General features: G+C 44.6%; 2 protein-coding genes across 5 annotated transcripts in view; one reads left to right on the top strand and one right to left on the bottom strand.

The window, feature by feature from the left end:
- PARP12 (poly (ADP-ribose) polymerase family, member 12) overlaps window positions 1-17,340 on the top strand; it is a 49,262-nt gene extending 31,922 nt beyond the window's left edge. For both annotated transcript variants that reach the window (XM_005875002.2, XM_014546722.1), the window contains exons 7-12: window positions 3,556-3,697; window positions 6,743-6,839; window positions 11,906-11,981; window positions 13,841-13,971; window positions 14,844-14,995; window positions 16,287-17,340. In XM_005875002.2, the coding sequence (XP_005875064.1) occupies window positions 3,556-3,697; window positions 6,743-6,839; window positions 11,906-11,981; window positions 13,841-13,971; window positions 14,844-14,995; window positions 16,287-16,609 (921 nt within the window). In that variant the 3' untranslated portion in view covers window positions 16,610-17,340. The remainder of the gene's footprint in view (window positions 1-3,555; window positions 3,698-6,742; window positions 6,840-11,905; window positions 11,982-13,840; window positions 13,972-14,843; window positions 14,996-16,286) is intronic.
- A 3,225-nt stretch (window positions 17,341-20,565) lies between these two features.
- The window catches only part of TBXAS1 (thromboxane A synthase 1 (platelet)), a 157,497-nt gene continuing 156,079 nt past the window's right edge, over window positions 20,566-21,983 (bottom strand). For all 3 annotated transcript variants that reach the window (XM_005875001.2, XM_014546719.1, XM_014546720.1), the window contains one exon: window positions 20,566-20,802. In XM_005875001.2, the coding sequence (XP_005875063.1) occupies window positions 20,728-20,802 (75 nt within the window). In that variant the 3' untranslated portion in view covers window positions 20,566-20,727. The remainder of the gene's footprint in view (window positions 20,803-21,983) is intronic.

Below are 21,983 nucleotides of genomic sequence, written 5' to 3'. Positions count from 1 at the left end.
TTCTACTCTCGTAAACAACCTTCCCTATTTATAATGGTCTGGCCCTCTAGCAACTTCAGCGGGAAATTATAGCTAATTTGCCTACAAACGTCAGGTGGTCATAATAATCTGGCCACTCAGTGTATATATAGATAGGTAGGTAGATAGGTAGCTAGCTAGCTAGCTAGGTAGATAGATTTCAGAGAGGAAGGGAGAGATAGAAACATCAATGATAAGAGAGAATCATTGATTGGCTGCCTCCTGCACGCCCCCTACTGGGGATCGAGCCTGCAACCCAGGCATGTGCCCTTGACTGGAATCGAACCTGGGATCCTTCAGTCCGCAGGCCAATGCTCTGTTCACCGAGCCAAACCAGCTAGTGCTGTGCCACTACTCTATAATGCAGTGTATTCAGAGTGCATAACCTCTTTAGAATAGTGAGAAAGAATCTCTGGGGATGACTATGTAGGTATGATAGACACACTATGTGCGGGTGGGTACAGATGCATGTGTGTGTGTTTGGTGATGGTCTGCTGCATGGTCTCAGTTTGTACCATCAGCGGGACTACCTCATGAAGTGACCTGTCCATTCTAGCCCTTCCTTTCCCACACACTTCTGGTGTCACTCATATTTGTATTTCTTTCTTGGTTTTCTGCTAATTGCCATTCAAAATAGTTTTCTTGATTCTCAGAAAAGCTAGGTTCTTTTATGCCTGAGCTCAGCATGTACCCCCAAATTTTAGGTCCAAATTGCTTCGATCCTATTAATTTCCTAGAGCTGCCATGACAAAGTACCACAAACTTTAGAATACCAGTGATTTATTATCTCACATATCTGAAGGCTGGAAATTGAAATCAAGGTGTCTATAGGGCAGTGATGGCAAACCTTTTGAGCTCGGCGTGTCAGCATTTTGAAAAACCCTAACTTAACTCTGGTGCCGTGCCACATATAGAAATTTCTTGATATTTGCAACCATAGTAAAACAAAGACTTATATTTTTGATATTTATTTTATATATTTAAATGCCATTTAACAAAGAAAAATCAACCAAAAAAATGAGTACGCGTGTCATAGGTTCACCATCACTGCTATAGGGTCATGCTTCCTGTATAACCAGTAGGTAATCCTTTCTTGCCTCTCTTCCTAGCTTCTTGTGGTTTGCTGGCAGTCTTTGGTGTTCCTTGGCTTGTAGATGCATCATTCCAGTCTGCCTTTGTCATCATATGGTGTTCTCCCTGTGTGTCTTCAGATGGCCATCCTCTTGTAAGAATATCAGTCATGTTGGATTAGGGGCCTATCTTAACTAATTACATCTGCAACGATCCTGTTTCTAAGTAAGGTCACATTTTTCAGGTACAGGGGATTAGGGAACACAATTAAACCCATAACCTAATCTTGTATATAAAAGAATTACTATTCTTTCTTTTTAAAAAAATATTTTTTAAAATTAATTTCAGAATTTTAGGGATAGGGAGAGATAGATACAAACATCAGTGATGAGAGAGAATCGTTGCACGTGCCCTCCCCCCCCCCCCCCCCCCCACACACACACTGGGGACAGAACTCACAACCCCGGCATATGTCCTGACTGGGAATTGAACCGTGACCTTCTGGTTCATAGGTAGATGCTCAACCACTGAGCCACACTGGCTTGGCAAGAATTATTGTTCTTGGCCCATTGAAGTTTCCTGCATTAAACCCGATGTCCCTGAGGTATTGGGCTCCAGCATGCATTACCCTGACCTATATTCTCATTGGATTATTCTCAACAGGCTTCTCTTTTCAACTTAGCTTTTTCATTCCCCCCTTTCCTGTGATCCCCTCTGCTTTGATCTAAAAGCCCTACTGTTACCTTCATCCTTTTGTACCTGAACAGCCCAACCATCTGACTTGCCAGAACCTGACTTCTGTTCCCATTACTGTTTATCTGGTCACTATTCAGGAGTACTTTTAGGAGGTGGAACCCAGCCAGGCACAGATGCTGTCAAGGGGAGAGGGCTTGGGCTAAATCCGATGGCACTTCCAGCCTTTGCCCAGAGTGCTGTCCATTCCTTCCTCACACACCTGGCGTTCTTGCTTCTCCTCCGTGTCCTTCATGGGCTTCTTTTCCAGTCCCCTTGGTGAATGTAGGGGTTTCTCAGGGTCTAGCGCACACTCCTGGGAAAACACCATTCTTTCCAGTTGTGTGTTTTCAGGGGTGATCACATAGATTCTTCTGACAGGGGTGCCCACCTCAAGTGAACTCTATGTCTCTGTCTCCAGACCAGATTCTTCAATTATCAGACTTGTGTATCCAGGCACCCACCTGATAGTTCTGCCTACCTTTGCTTTTTTTCCAGGCACTGTGCTAAGTGCCCTGAATGTCTTATTTTAATTATTTTCCAACCCTTTGCGGATGGTATGATACTATTGTAATGATAGGAGTACTATTATTACTCCTGTTACAGAGTTGAGATAATCGAGGTTCAGAGAAGTTAAAATAACTTGCTAAGGTTATAGAGGAAATAGGTTTGGGGCTAGAATTCAAGCTCAGTCTATCCCAAAATCTTAGATATCGTATAGGTACAGTGGGGCCTTGACTTACGAGTTTAATTTGTTCCGTGACACAGCTCATAACTCAAATTACTCGTATGTCAAATCAACAGTGAACGAGTGAGACACGTGATGCTGGGCTGATGTGGCGTTCACTGTGATGTTCGCTGCGCCAACTAGTGGTGGGGTATCTGAAGCTGGCTCGTAACCCGAATTTTAGCTCGCAACTCAAAGCAAAAAATCGGCCGAGAGACGGCTCGTATCTCGAAAAACTCGTTAGTTGGGACACTCGTAAGTCAAGGCCCCACTGTAATTGGAATGAGAGTGAGAGATCACAATGGATAATTGAAAAAATGGAAGAGCTCTCCGAGGGATCAAAAAAGAAAACAAGGAGGGCTGTCCTATGACTAAAGCAGCGGTTCTCAACCTGTGGGTCGCGACCCCTTTGGGGGTCGAACGACCCTTTCACAGGGGTCACCTAAGACCATTGGAAAACACATATATAATTACATATTGTTTTTGTGATTAATCACTATGCTTTAATTATGTTCAATTTGTAACAATGAAATTGGGGGTCACCACAACATGAGGAACTATATTAAAGGGTCGCAGCATTAGGAAGGTTGAGAACCTCTGGACTAAAGGATGGCAGGAACAAGACTAGATGGAAAGGGGGCAGCATTGCTCAGGCCATCCAGTCAGGCAGTGTTTGAGGATTCTCTGTTGATGTTTCCCCTTCATTTGAATGCTGTGTAATCCACTGAGTCACTGAATGCTCTCTCCTCCATTGCTCCCATCATGGTTATCCTGGTTAGCAGCACCCATATTTATAATTTATTTTCCCAGGCAACTTTTAGGAAGCAGTTGTGTTGGCTTCTGTTTCGTGCCTCCCTGTCCTGCCATATCCCTGCTCCTTTCATGCCTCCCCCATAATACTCATTCCACTGTCACCAAGTCTGCAACATGACAAGGACAGCACCAATGTCTGTCTTCATCATTGTAGATTCTTGCCTTCATGAAGTATCTGGTTTTTTGCTTTGCAGGGCATGGAGCATCCCACAACCACCGTCAGCAGCAGTGATTTGGAGAAGGCCTACCTGGCATACTGCACACCAGGATCTGACACCCAGGCAGCCATTCTCAAGTTCCAGGCTGGAAAGCACAAATACGAGTTAGACTTTAGAGGTACTTACTGACTCACTGCCCTCACCCAACAGGGCCTGGTCATCTGCTGGCTGTGCCTTTTCCACATAAACCCTAGACGAACTGTTCACACATTGAGGGCCAGGGAAAAAAAGGAAGGGTGATTTCTGCTCTGAAATGCTTCTCATATAGAAGGAGAGACAGACCTATAAACAGATGATGCCAGTCCAGCAGAATCAAAGAGAAACTGCCTGAAGAGTGGGTGAGGGGGAGTGGAAGAGGACCCTGAGGAGGGGCTAGGAGCCCAAACAATGGAGGGAGGGACAAGCAGGGTCAGCACTGTGCATTGGTGGTTGTCCTATTGGCCATGGCCAAGTCCCTCTGTGTCCGAGGATAAACCTTAGTCCCCAACAAGTGTCGTAGTGGTTCTGCTATGCAGCTTTGCCTTATACTCCCCAGCGTGGTAACATTAATATCATCTTTTCTATAGGCACCTTTGGCATAGATGGGTTGCCAGGTTAAACACGTGGTAGAAGCATACCTTAACTAAAAGTTGCTGGGAAGCATATTTTTGTGTGCTCATGGTGACCTGAAACTGTGCCTTAAATGACTTGTCCCTTTTGCCTTGACAGACAGAAGCAGGCCAAACACTCTTTGGCTAGGTCTTCCAGTGACCTGGCCAAAGAGTGAGGATTTTTATTTTTAAGTTTTAGTTTTTCTATAACTTCTCTTAAGCCATTTCCAGATGGATTTAAAGTGGGCTTTCTTTTAAACACAGTTGACTGTTTTCTCCATTTTTGTGGACCTTCATTCTGTGTGGAGGGCAACAAAGTGTCTTTAGTGAATTACCCTAAAGCCACTTTAATTGCCTGTTTTTAGTCAGTTGTTTTTGCTTGGGTTTTGTAGCACTGGTGGTTTTGCTTAAGGTAGAATGGCTGCTGCCTCGATGGGCCCTTACAGGGATCTTAAAGTGTCTAATACTCTTCAGTGAGAACTGCTTACCAGCCTTAGCATCTGTTGGCAAACACCAACCAATCCAGTCTGGTAAATGCAGGTTCCCAAAAGGGACAGTGAGAGATACGCAAAATATTGAAAGTCAGAACTGCCTTGAAGATCAAGTGTATATAACTATCACCTATCTGGTTGCTGTTGTTTGAAATATTTGTTAAACTATTGGGAATATCAAAACAACTAAACCAAAAATGTCAGATGCAACCTTGATCACTCTCAACCTAGGCCACACTTCCAGGGGACAGAACAGAAAGTCAGGTGAGGCTGAATAAGAGCACACACATGCAGTTGACTGCAAACTGCAGGAAAAACATGTTCACCGCAGACTGCTTCAAGCTTGGTAGACACAGTTTTGTGTTGGTGGTAGATAGCAGTAGCCACAAGAAGCTTGAGATGAGTTAACTTCTCTCCTCACAACTTCACTACTAGGTATAATGAAAGCAAGTTTCAGACCCAAATCTGCCACTCACAGTTATGAACTAAATATTAGGAAGCAAGTACATTTAAACACACAACAAACCAAATGACTTGTTCTGTAGGGTTGGGAAAGACTCAGCTGTCCTTTTAGGGACTCTTGTCATAAAAGAGTCACTCAAGGTAATGCCAGGATTCTAGAGGAGAGGCTGAATTCTGACATTTGTTAGCTGGTATCACGTAGACAGAATCCCCACAGGCAGGGCTTGCTTAGGGACTTAACCTCGTGTATCCTCTTTAAGGGTAAATTCGGGAAAAGGCCTCACTTTACCCTGCCCATGGGAGGATAGGGATTGAGTCTCACATACACGTCTTGAATAACTTTTAATTTCACTAGTGAAAAGCCCATTTAAGATTCATCACAATGTTAGTGAACAGGTCAATAAAATTTGTATGCTAATTAACAGAGTAGTGAGAAATTGAACAGTGGATAGCAAAGGGGGTTGTAGTAGCAGGATCTGGATTATGGGCTCCCATTAGAACATGGGGGAACCCCTAGGAGTGCCTGACCTTTTTCTTAAATATATTTTTATTGATTTCAGAGAGGAAGGGAGAGGGAGAAAGAGATAGAAACATCAATGATGAAAGACAATCATTGATCGGCTCAGGAGTGCTTGATCTTGATGACCTCCTGGGCGGTAGCATAGGGAACACACACCTCAAGTGCAGTAAGATAAGTTACAGATATATACAAATTAATATTAAAATGCTTTTTAAATGAAAAAAAGTTATTTTTGTACCCTAGGTGCAGAAAGTAAGACTTGACAAGGTTTTCTTGGTAGGTGGGGACATATAATCTAATTTGTAGGAGGTATTCATGGTTTTTCAACTCAAAGGGTGTTGTCCCTTTCACCTTCAGGATGAATCTCAGGATCTTAGGGATGGGCATGGGACAAGAAATTTGCTGATTAAAAATGGTACGGGCCCTAACCGGTTTGGCTCAATAGATAGAGCTTTGGCCTGCGGACTGAAGGGTCCCAGGTTCGATTCCAGTCAAGGGCATGTACCTTGGTTGTGGGCACATCCCCAGTGGGGGGTGTGCAGGAGGCAGCTGATCGATGTTTCTCTTATTGATGTTTCTAACTCTCTATCCCTCTCCCTTCCTCTCTGTAAAAAATAATAATAATAATAATAATAATGGTATGGGTTTTACAAGGTTGAGAAATACTGTACTGCTATAGAGTCAATTTAAGAAAAGTCATAAGAGTAAAATTATTATATTAACTCTAAATCCCACTGGCTCAAGATGTGATAATTTGGTCTCAGGCTGGGCTGAAGTTTTTTTATATCCATACTGGGAAAAATTGCTGAGCAAAATAATAGTTTAAACAAGATCGGAAGGAACAATTTAAAAGCACTCATATATAATTGATGTGTCAGTTACTAATCATTCATCTATTCATTAAACCCAGTCTCCTAAGGATTGCTATTTATGAATATTTGAAATAGGTAAAACTGCCTTATTTTTAACAGACGATTCTGGGGTCTATATGTTTGGATTAGCTTTCAAACCCATTTAATTTGTATATTGAACACTGACATTTGGGTGTGTGTGTGTGTGTGTGTGTGTGTGTGTGTGTGTGTTTATTTTGTATTTTGCAGTATTTATTCAGAGAAACCTGGTCTATGGTACATTTAGAAAGGTTTGTCGGAGACCCAAATACGTGTCTCCTCAGGATGTAAAGGCGAAGCAAACCAGGTGAGTGGGGTTGGGGAACTTGTCACTTACGGTGTGTATCAGTTGGGGGGTGTGCTCTGCTAAGAACAAAAACCTTCAGACTGGTTAAAGCATTAAAGGTTTGTTGGCTGTGTAACTGAGTGCCCAAGCACTCTCGGTGTCTGAGTATTCTGGGCCTGGCCCTTGATCTTTTTGAGTTTTTGCTATTACAAGTATAACCCCACAGGGATGATCTGGTGTATGTGCCGTTTCATATTTGTGGACCTGGGTCATCAGATTAGAGTTCTAAAAGGTCAGTGCAGGTTCCTCTTCATGAGGTTGAACCATTATGCATTTGTCCCAGAATGCATGAGGTGCCAGTTTCCCTTGACTTTGCCAACAGAGGGGTGAAGCTTTTAGATCTTTGCCATTTTCATAGGTGGGAAAGGGTATAGCCATGCATTTTAATTTGCTTTCTCTTATAAGTAAGGCTTACTATTTTTTCCTAACACGTAAGAGCCATTTTCCTATCTCTTTCTATAGACTATTTGTGTTTTTGTCTATTTTTCTGTCAACCTTTTGGTATTTTCCTTAAATAGGAGAATCTTTTTATCTATTAGGGAGATGAACCCTTGCTTTGTTATATAAATTGTAAATATTTTCTCTTGGTTTATTTGTCTTTTGGATTTGTTTATGAAGTATTTTACCACACAGAAATATTTATTTTTTATGTATTTATTTTTTAGTTAAATGTATCAGTCTCTTCTAATTGCTTCTGGATTTAGAATTTTGGTCAACTATGACTGCTCCCACTTCTGGAAGTCATTTTTGATTCTCCAGAGCCTAACGTAGGCATAGTTTGTCTTTTTCGTAAGGCTAGATCTCTTTTATCATCACTCTTAGTCTTAAGGGGGCCATAAGCAAATGCCACACATCAGAAATAAAAGTGGTTATTTTGCTCAAATTCAGACTACGATATGAGTGATTCAGAATCTTCCCTCTCCGTAATCTGATAGTTGTACATGATGCAGTGATGTGTGGTTCTTCCCTCTAACCTGTTTTCATAACTCCAGCAGGCAAATCTGCTTGAGCCTCCTTGGCCACCTGGGACTCTTAGGGTTGATCACTTTCAGAAACAAGTTCTCTATTTAAAACAGTTAATAGAGTCACAGTTATTTAATGGAAAGTTCAAAATGGCATTTATGCATAAGGTATCTGGTTTAGTTCCTTACTATCTTTCCATCCTCCATGGAAATGGTTTATTCATGTAACTGGGTCTTATTTTTTCCTTTTTTTTTTTAAGCTTTTTTTAGTTTTTTTGTTGTTGTTGTTATTTAATTTTTTCCCTTCCATTAGTTTGGAAGTTATACATTGTGTTACTATTTTTTTAAAGGCCACACTAGAAATTACAACACGTGTTCTTCACTTAGGTACAAGTCAGTTAATTTGTTTGCTCTCCTGTTAAATGATATAAGGAGCTTTATATAATTTACTAGAGTCCCGGTGCACAAAATTTGAGCACTTGCGGGGGGGTTCCCTCAGCCTGGCCTGCGCCCTCTCACAGTCCAGGAGCCCTTGGGGGATGTCCAACTGACAGCTTGTCCTAAGCCGTCAGTTGGACATCGTTAATGCTGCCGCGGTCTCCCTCCACCACTGCTGCACTCACCAGCTGTGAGCCCAGCTTCTGGCTGAGCAGTGCTCCCCCTGTGGGAGTGCACTGACCACCAGGGGGCAGCTCCTACGTTGAGTGTGGTGGTCAGTGCACATCATAGCGACTGGTCATTTCGCCGTTGGGTCGATTTGTATATTAGCCTTTTATTATACACGATTCCATTTACTTTTCTCTTGACTTATGTTATTTTAAAATTTTTATTTTTTAAAATATATTTTTATTGATTTCAGAGAGGAAGGGAGAGAGGGAGAGAAACATCAATGATGAGAGAGAATCATTAATTGGCTGCCCCACATTGGGGATTGAGCCCACAACCCATGCAGGTGCCCTGACTGGGAATCGAACTGTGACCTCCTGGTTCATAGGTCAACGCTTCACCACTGAGCCATGCCAGCTAGGTGACTTATATTATTTTTTAATTTAATGAGGCACTGTTATTTTATACTATGAACGTTTCATTAAATTTACTCACATTCTTACCATTTTCTTTGTCCTTTCGAATTTCCTTAGATGAAGGTCTGTTGGAAAACTGGGGAGGAGGGGATTGTTTTGTTTTATTGGGGGAGGGGGTGTTTATTGATTTGTTTTTTAAAATTTATTTTACTTTACCATTTTTCATCTGTGTCCTCTTACACCTCCACCCACCCCACCCCACCCCACTGAAATCACCTCACTGCTTCCCATGTTCTTGAGTTCTCTCTCTCTTTTTTTCTTTTTTTGCTTAATCCCTCCACACACCAGAGCTGTCTACCTGTTCTCTATGAGTCTGTCTCTATTTTCTTTTTTTAATCCTCATCTGAGGATATTTTTTTCCATTGATTTTTAGAGAGAGTAGAAGGGAGGGAGGAGCAGGAGAGAGAAAGAGAGGGGCATTGATGTGAGAGAGACACATCGATTGGTCGCCTCCTTCAAGCACCCCCACTGGGGCTGGGAACCTGCAGCCGAGGTATGTGCCCTTGCCCAGGAATCAAACTTGAGACCCTTCAGTACTCGCATCATCGCTTTAACCATCGAGCCAAACCCATGGGCAAAATTTCCATTGTGTAAATATACCACAGCTTTTTTATTCACTCATCTACTCGTGGTCACTTGGGCTGCTCCAAATCTTGGCTATTATAAATAATGCTGTAGTGAACATAGGGCTGCATATATTATTTTGAATTAGTGTTTCGGGTTTCTTTGGATAAATTTCCAGAAGTGGAATCGCTGGGTCGTAAGACAGGTTTGTTTTTTAATTTTTTGAGGTTAACTCCATACTGCTTCCACAGTGGCTGCACCAATCTGCATTCTCACCAACAGTGCACACGAGTTCCCTTTTCTCCACATCCTCACTAACACTTGTTGTTTGTTGATTTATTGATGATAGCCTTTCTGACAGGTCTGAAGTGATATCTCATTGTGGCTTTAATTTGCATTTCTGTGATGATTACTGATGTTGAGCATCTTTTCATATGTCTATTGACCATCTGTATGTCCTCTTTGGAGAAGCATCTGTTCAGGTCTTTTGCCCATTTTTTGATTGGATTGTTTGGTGTTTTTTGGTGTTGAGTTTTTTTATTATAAATTCTTTATAAATTTTGAATATTAACCCCTTATCAAATGTATCATTGGCAAATATGTTCTCCCATTCAGTGGGTTGTCTTTTCATTTTGTTGATGGTTTTATTTTGCTGTAGGAAAACTGTGTTTTGAATATGTCTTTATTTTGCCCTCAACATTGAAAGGTATTTTCTCTGGGTATAAATTTTTCGTTGTAGTTGTTTTCTCTCAGAACATTGATGTCATTCCACTGTCCTCTGGTTTTCATTGCTGCTTTTGGGAAATCAACCAGTTTAACTGGTACTTCTTTGTCTGAATCACTCTTTTTTCCCCTTTGGTTACTTTTAAGATTTTCTGTTTATCTTGGTATATGGATTCTCACTTCAGCATGTCTCAGAATGTGTTTTAATTTTCCTGTTGGAGATACTTTGGGCTTCTTAAACCTGTGAGTTGGTGAATCTCATTAGTTCTCTTTGAAGATTGCCTTTACCCTGTTCTCTGTCCTCTCTTTGAATTTCAGTTGGGTTCTGACCAAATTCGGGCCCTCTTACTCTCTTCTCCACATCTCAGCTTCTTCCCAATATTTTCTATCCTCTTATTGCTCTGGGCCATAGTCTGGAGAATGCTATTTCCCATATCATTCAGCTCACTCATTCTTTCTTCAGGTGGTCTGATCTGCTAGTAAGCATGTCCATTGAAGTTTTACTATCAAGGATTGTATTTTATATTTCTAAAAGTTGTATTTGATTCTTTTTCAGATCCTCCAGGTCATATTATAGTTTCCTGTGCCTTGCATATGTTTTTAGTTTTGTTTTTTTTTTACATAGAAAGACTAGTTATTTTGTATTATGTTCAATAATTTCAGCAACTTAATTCGTTGTGGGCTTATTTCTGGCTGATTCTTGCTTATTGCTTAGTTATTTTAAACTGTGCTATTTTCCTAGGCATGTTATTTGTGGGAGTTCTTTGAGGCTTAGGATGAAGGTCTCATGCCAGCAGAAATGGAAGGTAGATCTAGTGTAGGAAGAACAGAGCATTCTGAAACTGAGTAGCAATGATTTTGAATTGGTTTCCCAGTCCTTGTTCCTAAACCCTTTGGGACACATGTCTTTTATAACTCAGCTTTTTAAAATTTTTATTTTTAGAAATATCATGTGCTGCTTGTATTATGTGACACCCTGTAGTTAATATTTCTGAGTAAAAAATATGCATAGTCACTTTAAGAAAGATATATAGAGACCACAAGCAGCCTCTGGCAGTTCAAGTCAAATTTCTACTACCAAATGAGTTTTGACATCCGTTTTATGTTTTTATATGCCAAATACACCTCTTTGAGGCTATCCTATGTAATAAAAGTATAGTATGCAAATTGTCCCCTTGACTGGAGTCCTTCCGGGAGTTTGACCAGGGGGCAAGGCTGGCTGGGGGAAGGGAGGGAGGCCCTGGCCAGCGGCAGGTGGCCGGGGGAAGGGAGGGAGTACCCTGCTAGCTGCCGCCAGACACCAGGGACCCTACCAGTGCACGAATTTCATGCACTGGGCCTCTAGTTTGTAATAATAATTCAGAGCTCTTTAATACAAGTTTCAGAGCTCTTTGAATTTAAAAATCATGGATAATGGTCTGTCTGTGCTGCTTTAATTATATTCTCTCTCCCTATGTACAGGAGTTGAGATACAGGCGAGTATCCTCATTGTTTCAGTTTGAGCCACTTAGGCAAAGAGGAAAGTGCTCTCACAAGATGGATAGTGTGCTTATGTGCTTCCTTTCCTCCCTACTTTTAAAAAATGAGATGCTGATACTCGAGACAGGTGGTATTGGCTAGTCGAGGCCACCTGTGTGTGATAGTCTGTTGGTGTGTGCAAACCAAATGTCTTAGTGTTTTTGTTTCCATTTTGTAGCAACGTCAAGTTTCAAGGCCCAAAGAGCATCCCAGACCATTGGGACCCCTCAGCCCTGCCAGACCCCGGCTTTAAGGTATGGGTCTCGTGTTGCCTTGGACTGGGGAGGAGAGTGTTCTTTGAGATCAGTGAGTGTGAGTGACGTGCTGTTTCCTCCACCACTGAGGAAGCTGTGAGGCCAGGGCTCAGGAGGGAGGACAGAAGAGGTATGCATGGGGTTATTTTTTCAGGTTTTGGGGATTTTAAGGCTAGAGACCACCAGGAGATGGCTGTGGTCCTGAGGGGAGAGGATGTATTGTGGATGGAGGACAGTGAGCTGGTAAATATCTAGAAAGGGTAGAAATAGGAGCTGGGCTCAGCCAATATATATTAGTTACACTAAGCAAGAAAAGGAAAAGAAACCACTGACTATGACAAGCGACATCTAGAAGGGAAATTTATGTTGGAAGGTGCTAGATAATAGAAGACAAGAGAAGGAACACTCAATTCAGCAGCTCCTTTAAGGCCTGTCAGATTTTGGGAATTGCGCTGAATTCAGTAGAGTACTCAGGCCAAGATCTGCCCCATCTATGTGGGGCACTCAGACTGGCCTCTATGATGGCTAACTTGGTGGCAAGCATGTTGCAGCCAGCTTTTACAACTGATTGTCACTGCTTTGGGAGGACTCATCTTGTTGAGCTGACAAAGCTCACACAGACACCAGTGGCACAGGCAAGACTAGTGACAGGCAGGGTGAGTTGACAGCAGCACTCAGATGTCAGAGGACAAGGCAACCATATTGAGGGGATTAGGGAAGGCTCCACTGGGTCCACATCTGAACGATGGTTGGTGCTTGCACAGGTAGAGGTAGGAGAACATACAGGGTGATGGGAACTGCACGTAAAGCAGCCCAGGTCAGGACATGGGGTGTCAGGTGTATCTTGGATGGAGGGTGTGAATAGACACGGGAAGCAGGAGAGAGGTCAGGGCTGGGCTGTGCAGTGCCTTGATCATGGGTTCGAGCAGAGGCCATGACAAGTATGGGAACCCATGAGGAACTCTGGTCTGGAAGGAGCAGGGCTGGTTTCCATACTTGAGGAAGAGGAATTTAGCAGCTCCCGTGAGATTGGAACAGGGAAACCAGAGTCAGAATTTGTGTTGCAGGAGACCCATGGACATGCATGCCAAGTCCTGACATGTAGGGTCTTTGGGGGTGATGGTGATGTGGCTACTATAAGGCTGTACATGGGGTAGAGGAAGAGGATGGTATTATAAAGGGACTCCCCAGAGATCCTCACCTGGTCTATCACTGGATCAAACCTCATGGCTCTGGGAACAGGGAGGCTGATTATATGGTCCAGGCTGCAAGTGCAGGAATTTGAGCATTGTCACTCTGTGTGACAGTCGCCTGCTCTTGGTCAGGGGCCTCTCCTGGCCCATCAAAAGTGCTGTTTCTCTGAACAAGAGGCCAAGGGAGAGTTGGGCCCAGCTGGGAGGGATGCAGTGGCCATGCTCCTGAGGTGCCACGTGCCCGTCTACCAGCCTGGCCTTTCTGTCAGTGCTTGTGGTGTGAGGCATTCACACAATGCTGCTGCTCATGACAGCGTTTGCCCCTCTCCACCAAATGTATGCCTTCCACATTTATTGACACCAACACTTTGGGCTTGTAGACTATGTAGTCTGCCTTGTGTGGGGTCAGAAGAGCAGGGACATCCTGGGCATACCTAGGATGGTGCTGATGTAAGCATCATACCTGTCCTTCAGGCAGGTTTCACAATGAACACAAATAGTACACATTCTGTACCTGGAGAGACTGCCTTTCGGGATAAAGGGGAGTGGTAATCACCTACAGGGCTTGCTTTTACAGTTCTAGCATTTTAGGAGTAGCCTTGGTAAGAGATTGATCTGTACTTTATACTTTGATGATAACATAATAAAAATCTTTGCCCCTTGCAGCTGATCACCCTCAGTTCTTTATCAGAAGAATATCAGAAGGTTTGCAATCTTTTTAACAATACGCTGCCGTACTACTATGTTCAGAAGATCGAGCGAGTCCAGAACCTGGCTCTCTGGGAAGTCTACCAGTGGTACGTCAAGGGCTTGCTCTCAGCAGGCTGATGACTTTGTCCCCTCACACTTGTACATAGTGGGCTAGCTGCTTACCAAATGGGCCCTGGACTTCAGGGACAGTTCCAGATGGCAGCCACTGCTTGCCCAGTGCTGCTGGAATTGGGAACTGTGTTCCTGTTTTTTAATCTATCTCATCATCTTTATAGCTTAGTGCTGCATGTCCCCTCAGAGAGACGAGGGGAGAAAGCCAGCACTTGTATTCTGCCTCCCTAAAGATCGACAGGATGGTCCAGTATAAGCCACCCACACTCTGGAGAACATAAAGCTATTGTCCTGACAGCCAGAGAGTAGGGGCCTTCTTTTTTGCCTGAAGACCAGCATGTTCTTGGGCAGTTGTCTATGTGAGCTGGGGAGGAGAATCACAGCAGGTCACCATGGCAGGCCTGGGGTTCTGCTGACCTGTCCCCACAAAAGGTTGGAGTAGTCTCATCTGTGCTCTGGGCCAGTGATAAAATCAAGCCTCATGGTGCTGGGAACTTATGGGAGAGGGGACACAGATGACCCCCCAGTGAGCAGCTGTCTCAGGTTCCCCCTGCTAAGCTCCATGAGGAAGCAAGGGGGTAGGCACAAAGCACGTCTGTCTTCCCAAGGCTGGTCTGCTTTGGGGGTTCAATTTGCTGCTGGAGGCCTAAGGCTGTGGAGGGAAAGGCTTCCCTCTGCTTTTCATCCAGGTCCTGTGTTCTACCTTTCCCTCTCTGGCCCATGGCTGGAGTATCATGGACCTGGATCGTGACACTTATGATAAAATGTGTTTTCTTGGGTCAGGTGGCATGTATTTGGTGGTAAGTGCTGTCTGTCTCCAGCACACATTTCTCTCCTGTGATTCTAGGCAAAAAGGGCAGATGCAGAAGAGAAATGGAGGGAAGGCGGTGGATGAGAGGCAGCTGTTTCATGGCACCAGCACTGGTTTGGTTGACGCCATCTGCCAGCAGAATTTTGATTGGAGGGTCTGTGGTCTTCATGGCACTTCCTATGGCAAAGGTAAGGGTGAGGGCAGCTTGCACCAGCATAATCAGGCCTCGCTGCACTATCCTGGGCTCAGGAAACCGTTTTAAAGCAATTGATGGGGGTGGGGCGGGGGCGCAGTGTAAGCTGATAAGCCAGTTCATACTCAGTGAGGAATGGCCCTGCCATCTGTAGGGATGCCCAGCTGTTGGCACCCTTCCTCTCACTCCTTTGTGTGCAACCAGGAGCCTGACCCAAGGGTTAGCATGGGCAGTCCTGCTTAGGCTGGGGTTTTGCTTCCTTAAGAGATGGGCCTATGTCCCTGTGGAGTGGAGGCCTCGGGAGATGGTGAGCACAAGTCAGGAGAGGAAGGGTGCCTACCCAACCAACCCTGTGCCTGCACTATTTTGTAAGAGTAGAACTCTGAACACCTCAGATATATGCATGTAAATATGCCATTCTAGCTATTTGGTGAGTTATCTGAGTGTTTTTCTGTCCCTTGGTTATTTTTAAACTTTATTTGGACATAATTTCAAGGAAAGTTGCAAGAATAATATTTTAAAAAGTCCTGGGAAAAGTCCTGCATACATTTACCTAGATTCACCTGTTTTAATATTTTGCCATGTTGGCTTTATACCCTCCATTTTTTTTCTGATCCATTTGTAAGTGTGTGGCATATGTCATACTCCTTCACCCTTTAACACCTCCTAAGGAAAAGGACATTATCTTCTGTCATCACACGGTTACTAAATTGAAAAAATCTCATAGTGATGTGATAGTATAATCAACAATCCCTGTCCCAGTTCCATCAGTTGTCCACAACTTAGCCTTAGTCCAGCATGATGACTATGGTGTCAGGATGGATGAGAGCCAGTGGAAGGTTGTAAATCCAAATGTATAGGTGGCAGCTTCCAACTCAAGTTCTCCTTAAACAGGGTTCATAATTGTATGCATTGGGCTGCCAGTGTGGTTCCATGTATGGGATCTTGGTCACTTTCCACACCAACCTTATGAAGTTGGGCATGACAGCTCCATTTTATAGCTGAGGAAACAGGTTTGGGGGTTAAGTAGTGTTATGCCCAGAGAGCCTTATGATTTGACTGACATATTCAGAATGTGAAAGGAGTTTTCTGTCTATTTTGTGTCCCCTCTGATGCCCTTCATGGGGAAGGCTGGAGAAAGAGGGAGGATGGAGGACAGGAGCAAGATGTGGTGACAGAGGAGCAGAGGCCATTGGCATTGCCTGGTTGGCAGGATGCTAGAGCCCCTCCTGCCCGGCTGCAGCTGTCCTCCCAGTGCCCAACTAAGCCTGTTCGTGTTTTTGCAGGGAGCTACTTTGCCCGAGATGCTGCATATTCCCACCACTACACCAAACCCGACTCGAAGTGCTACACGATGTTCCTGGCTCGGGTGCTGGTGGGCGAGTTCACCCGAGGCAATGCCTCCTTAGTCCGCCCCCCAGCCAAGGAGGACCAGGGCAACGTTCTCTACGACAGCTGTGTGAACAGCATGTCAGACCCTTCTATCTTCGTGATCTTTGAGAAGCACCAGGTCTATCCAGAGTACGTCATCCAGTACACCTCCAGCAAGCCTGTGGACGGGGCCTCCAGCCTGTTATCCCTGGCATCCTTTTTTGGTATCCGGCAGTGAGCACGAGGATGCATTTCATACCTTTCAGGCTTGTCTTCCTTGAAATAGCTATTTGGGAAAGTTTTTTTTTGTGTTTTTTTTATAACAAAAAAGCTTTTAATGAACTGTTTAACATTGACTTTTCAATGAAGTTACCTTCTTAATCTCTTGCTGATGATAGTTTTTGGTTTTAAGTAATTTTTGAGCTTGATATGGGCTAACCAATAGTGATTGTAGGTGAGATTTTTACTAGGGTAAATTTTACATTTTACTATTTTTGTTGACTTTGCTATTGATTGGCACCAGGCACAGAGTTTCTAGTTAACTATTTTATGGATTGGTTTTAACTTTTAATAATTTCTGTCTATCTCTAGTGATTTGGTTTTTCAGGGTCTTAGTGGCATTATTCGACTTTTTATAGCCTATGTACAGAAAAACCTGTCTTGTGGCCTAGGGAGGTGCAGTCATGGTGTCTGTTGCTCTGGTTCTAATCCAGGCAGCTCTTCTGCTGCTTCTCCTGGGCTCTGGCCTTGGAATTGGTCCATATATCACATCGTCAGACACATGGCTACTGTGGGGTGTCATTCAGTCCCTGCGGTTTCCCTTTGTCATGGGCCTAGCGCGTGAATGCTTGTCCCAGCATCTTCTAAGCGCACTGGACATCCTCCGAATATGGGTTTTATATCTTTATGAGATTTGAATACCTGTGCTGCAGATGTCACAATATGGAAATAAAATAATATTTATCTCAAGTGGGTGACGACTGAAGTCCATTCTTCAGCATCGTGTATTGAGTTCCTGCTGGGTACAGGAGCTTTTCTGGGTGTTGGAATATCACAGAGCCCCTGTTATTGGCTTCGGGGGTGCTATGTCTAGTTTATCATGAAGCTGAAGAAGCCCCTTCCACAGCCCTAGGAGGGGCCCCAGCTATATGGTCACATGGTCATACATTTTGGTTAAATTTGCAAGTTACATCTTAGTATTTTTCTTTTCTTTTTCCCATTTCATACAAGTTCCAAGCCCCACAAACCTAGAATCACTGTATGTTGTGGACATGGAGGAGGTGGGTGTGTCCTTTGTGTGTCTTCCACACACAGCAGGTTGTGGAGTCTGCTAGACACTGGCTGGCTCTTGTCCAGAGGTAGAGGGCTGGCAGGGAAGCTCCATGATGTGAGGCTGTCTGCCCCTTCCTGGGTGCTGTACCCATTGGCCCCCCAGGTTCATTCTACAGCGAGTGTCCTCTCCTGACCTGCACCCTTCTTCCCCTCACCTTCCTAATACAATATGTTCACTCTCCACACGATGCCTCCAGTTCAGTTGGTTTGTCCCAGAGAGTGATCTGGAACTTGACACAGGTCAGCTAATCAGGCCAGAAGAGAACTGAGTTAAATGACCTGAAAAATGAAGAAGCAATGACAATACTACCTTTTTCACCAGCAGGACCTAGGTGTATATGTTATGATTTTCAGAACCTCCCAAATATTTCCCCCACATCCTGACTAATCTTGAAATTTCATTCATTGCTTTTTGATTAGGTCACTAGTCCTCCTACCGTGTAGGTGGGGGCCCGAGGGGTGTCAGAGAATCATTAAACAGGTGCTTGCCTGCTAAGTCTTTTAAAAAAAATTATGTATTGATTTTAGAGAGGCAGGGGAAAGAAGAGAGAAAAAAATCTGTCCCACTTATTTATGCAATCATTGGTTGCTTTTTAAAATTGTAAACATTTTTATTGATTTCAGAGAGCCTCCCGTGGGGATCGAGCCCACAACCCATGCATGGGCCCTGAAATCAAACTGTGACCTCCTGGTTCATAGGTCAATGCTCAACCACTCTGCTGTGCCGGCCAGGCATTGGTTGCTTCTTGTATGTGCCCTGATTGGGGATTGAGCCTGCAACCTTGGTGTATCGGGATGTTGCTCTAACCAGCTGAGCTACCTGGCCAGGGCTGCCTATTAAGTCTTAAATGTAGATATACTGATCCTATGCTTTTTAACCATCTGGCTCCTGGGAGCCGAGGAGTGGGAAGCAGGAATGGTCTTTTGGGGAATTTTAGTGGGAAGGATGGCAAGAGGAACCTGGGATTGGAAAGTATCAAATGCTCCAGAAAAGTCATGTGAGCTATGAAGACTGCAGACAACATGGATTGGCTGACCTTTGAGAAAGCAAGTCAGGGAAAGCAACTACATGGACTGGAAATTCAAGAGGAATGGGGGTCCATGAGGCCAGGTTGTAGGGTGGGCATGGGGAAAGCTGTTCCTCCTGTGTGGGCACAGGAGGGAGTGGGCACTGTGATGAGAAGTCAAAATGACCACGACTCAGAATGTTAATGCAAAGAGGTAGTGGGATCCAGGGCAAGTGTGTGTGTGATAGCCAAGAAGTTGTCAGGAGGCCCAGCTGGGATGCAGCTGGAGGGCTTTGTTCAGGACCTGTCAGTGCCATTTCCTGCCCCGTGTTAGCTGGTGCTGGGCATGAACAGTGGGCTTTAAGCAGCCCGGGGATGTGTGAGTCCAGCGATTCTAGCCCATTAGGAAGCCTGACCGCTGTGTCTGGAGATTGTGACCACCTGGATGGAGAAGGGGAGGGAAGCCAACAGAGTTGATGGGCTGGGGTGTCAGGTGTGGAGCTGCACCTCAACTAGGGAGCCAGGTGCTCAGCTGGGCCCTTCTGCAGGATGAGGTTCTGTGATGGCCATGGGGGGTCAGGGACTGGGGGAGACAAGTGGGGCCATCAGGGGAGCAAATGGGCCACCGGGAATGGGAATGGATGGTTTTTCCCAGAGAGTCTGAGCCCTGGGCTGGGCATCTCGAAGGGGCTGGGTTCCAGAGATGAGCAGGTGGTAGGCAGCAAGTGTATGAGAGGGCCGTGATGGGCTGGTGGGACCTCCTAGAGCAGTGGTCGGCAAACTGCGGCTCTTTGGCCCCTTGAGTGTGGCTCTTCCACAAAATACCGACTTCTGCGCATGTGCCACGAAGTTTCAATCGCACTATACATGCGCGCCCGCACGTGGTATTTTGTGGAAGAGCCACACTCAAGGGGCCAAAGAGCCGCATGTGGCTCGAGAGCCGCAGTTTGCAGACCACTGTCCTAGAGGACGGGCAACAACCAGGGCTGGGGCAGTGCTGGGAAACAAGGCTGCCTTCCTCTCAGGAACTTTCAGGGGAGCCCTTTGGGTGAAGCATGGGGAGCTCTGGGCTGGAGGGAGAAGACTTCACAGCAGAGGCAGCATTTCCAGCCACGGATATGTGGCAACCTATTCTGCCAGCTCACCTGAAACAGCCTGAACTTTCTAAAGGTGGGTCAGCATCTGGGTATCCCATCCATGCTCACAGATTCCTATTATCTATACGGCATTTAGCCCCTTAATGTTGCTCAGAGGTCAGATAGAGGAAAAGGTCTTTGATCTTGGTCAGCCTCCTTGCTTTACAGATGGGGAAACCGAGGCTCAGGGAGGTGGCAAGATCATGGCTGCTGGTGGGAGATCTGGGATTCAATTTGCAAGTTCTTTGTTGAATTTTAACTTCTCAGCAATACAATAACTACTTTTTACTAACATTCACCTCTGTATTTTAATTTCTTGATCAAAATTAAGAAAAGATGATGATGCTCTTAAAAAGAAAAAGTACACTTTAGCCTCTATCACTTTTCTGTACATTGAAACTTAAGAAGTCGGTATTACCCTACCTAGAAATATCAAAGAATAATAAAGCTTTTGAACCACCTTTGAAGTTGAACTTCTGAATGTCATTGCCTCAGTCAAATACTGCAAAGCACCAGAAGCTGAAAAGGCCTATGAGCTGGTACCATCAGGACAGCTCAGCACAGTGCCCCTGTGTCGATTCCTTCCATCCTGAGGCCAGGACAAAACCCTAAGTTCTCAGTCATTTTGTCAAAGCTACAGTTTCACTTATTTATCAGCAATTCCTTATTGAGAGAGGGGGATATGTGGTTCAAACACCATTGGCAAAGACAAAACTAAGTGTAACAAACAAACGTTTATTAAACATTTAGGAAATGTTACGGAAATGACCTCTTTTATACTTGTATGCCAGGCACCCTTTAAATTACTTAGGTGACGTTTCCCCCAAATCCGAATTTCCACAAGGCTTTTCTTTGAATTAGAAGGTGCTGTTGTAACTGTGTCAGCGGGAGACAACCTTGATGTAGACACCATTTTTTGGACTTAGGGCAGATTTGGATTCTAGCTGCAGTGGTACCTAAGATAGAGGAGATTAAAATATTTGTCACAGTTAAACACAACCACAGGGAAACATTCTTGGAACTGGGCCTGAAGCAGGGTTATGGAAATTCGGCTGAGGTCTCAGAGAGTTGAGCCAGGAGCGAGCAATGCAGCCTCCCATCAGGACCCCTCGGACCCAGCAGAGCTGCCTCTCCAGGACTAGGCACTGGGCCCTGCAGCACTGGTGCTCATCCCCCCTTTCCTGTGTTAATAATTCCCATTTATTCTCCCAAGAACCCTGCAAAAGAGGTGGTAGTGGCTCACTTTGCAAATGAAGAAATGAAGGTTCAGAGAGGCCAAGTGACTTGTTCAAGGTCACATGACTAGAAAATGGAGAGCCAAGCCTCAAACTCTCCTCATCTCCATCTCCCTCCCTGTGCCCAGCCAGCCACTGAGCAGCCGCTCTGGGAAGGACTTTGGGGAGTTGGGCCTCATGCTGTTCCCTGCTCAAGCGTGCTGTGGTCTGACCTCAGTGCCATGCAGAAAGCTTTCCTTATGTCTTACAAGGAATATCCCTGGTGGGCTGGGGTCTTGGAAGAAACACCAAAGAAATACTTAAGAAGCAGGGTAGCCCCTGGAGCCATATGTAAAATGATGGTTCAGTGGCTCACGTGAACCCTTTCGAGGAAAGGAGTCACCAGGCCTTACTACTGGGGCCTTGGCAGAATTGTCAGATGTCTTTGAGGATTATAGTTCAGATGGGAGACCAGTTTTATGCCCCAGAAGCAAGATGGTCTAGACCTGTGCTATCCTGTATGGTAGCCACTAGCATTATGTAGCTGTTGAATGCTTGAAATGTGGTTAGTGGAAAAGAGGGGCTGAATTTTTTATTTGATTTCATCATTAACATTTAAATAGCCACATGTGGCTAGTAGCTCCTGTATTAGTGCAGGCCTAGACAAACTAGAAACACAATTGGACTTCAAAAAAAGGAGGTCATTTGGGGCTAGCGAAGTCAGGGAGGGCTTCCTGGAGGAGGTGACTCCTGAGGTGGGTCTAGGAATGGGAGAAGCCATGTGAGCAGAACTTCTCAGGAGTCACTTCAGGATTTGAGGCAACACCCAGGAATGTGGAGGATGGGACTAGACTTGGGGTGGAAAGTTGAAGAGATGACATTCCAGGTCGGGGCAGTAGCCTGAGCAGGTAGAACGCTCTTAG

The sequence above is a fragment of the Myotis brandtii genome, unplaced genomic scaffold (genome assembly GCF_000412655.1).
Source record: "Myotis brandtii unplaced genomic scaffold, ASM41265v1 scaffold455, whole genome shotgun sequence".
In the NCBI taxonomy this organism is placed as follows: domain Eukaryota; kingdom Metazoa; phylum Chordata; class Mammalia; order Chiroptera; family Vespertilionidae; genus Myotis; species Myotis brandtii.
The sequence above is the reverse complement of the archived record's forward strand: the minus strand, read 5'-3'. Positions and strand labels throughout refer to the sequence as shown.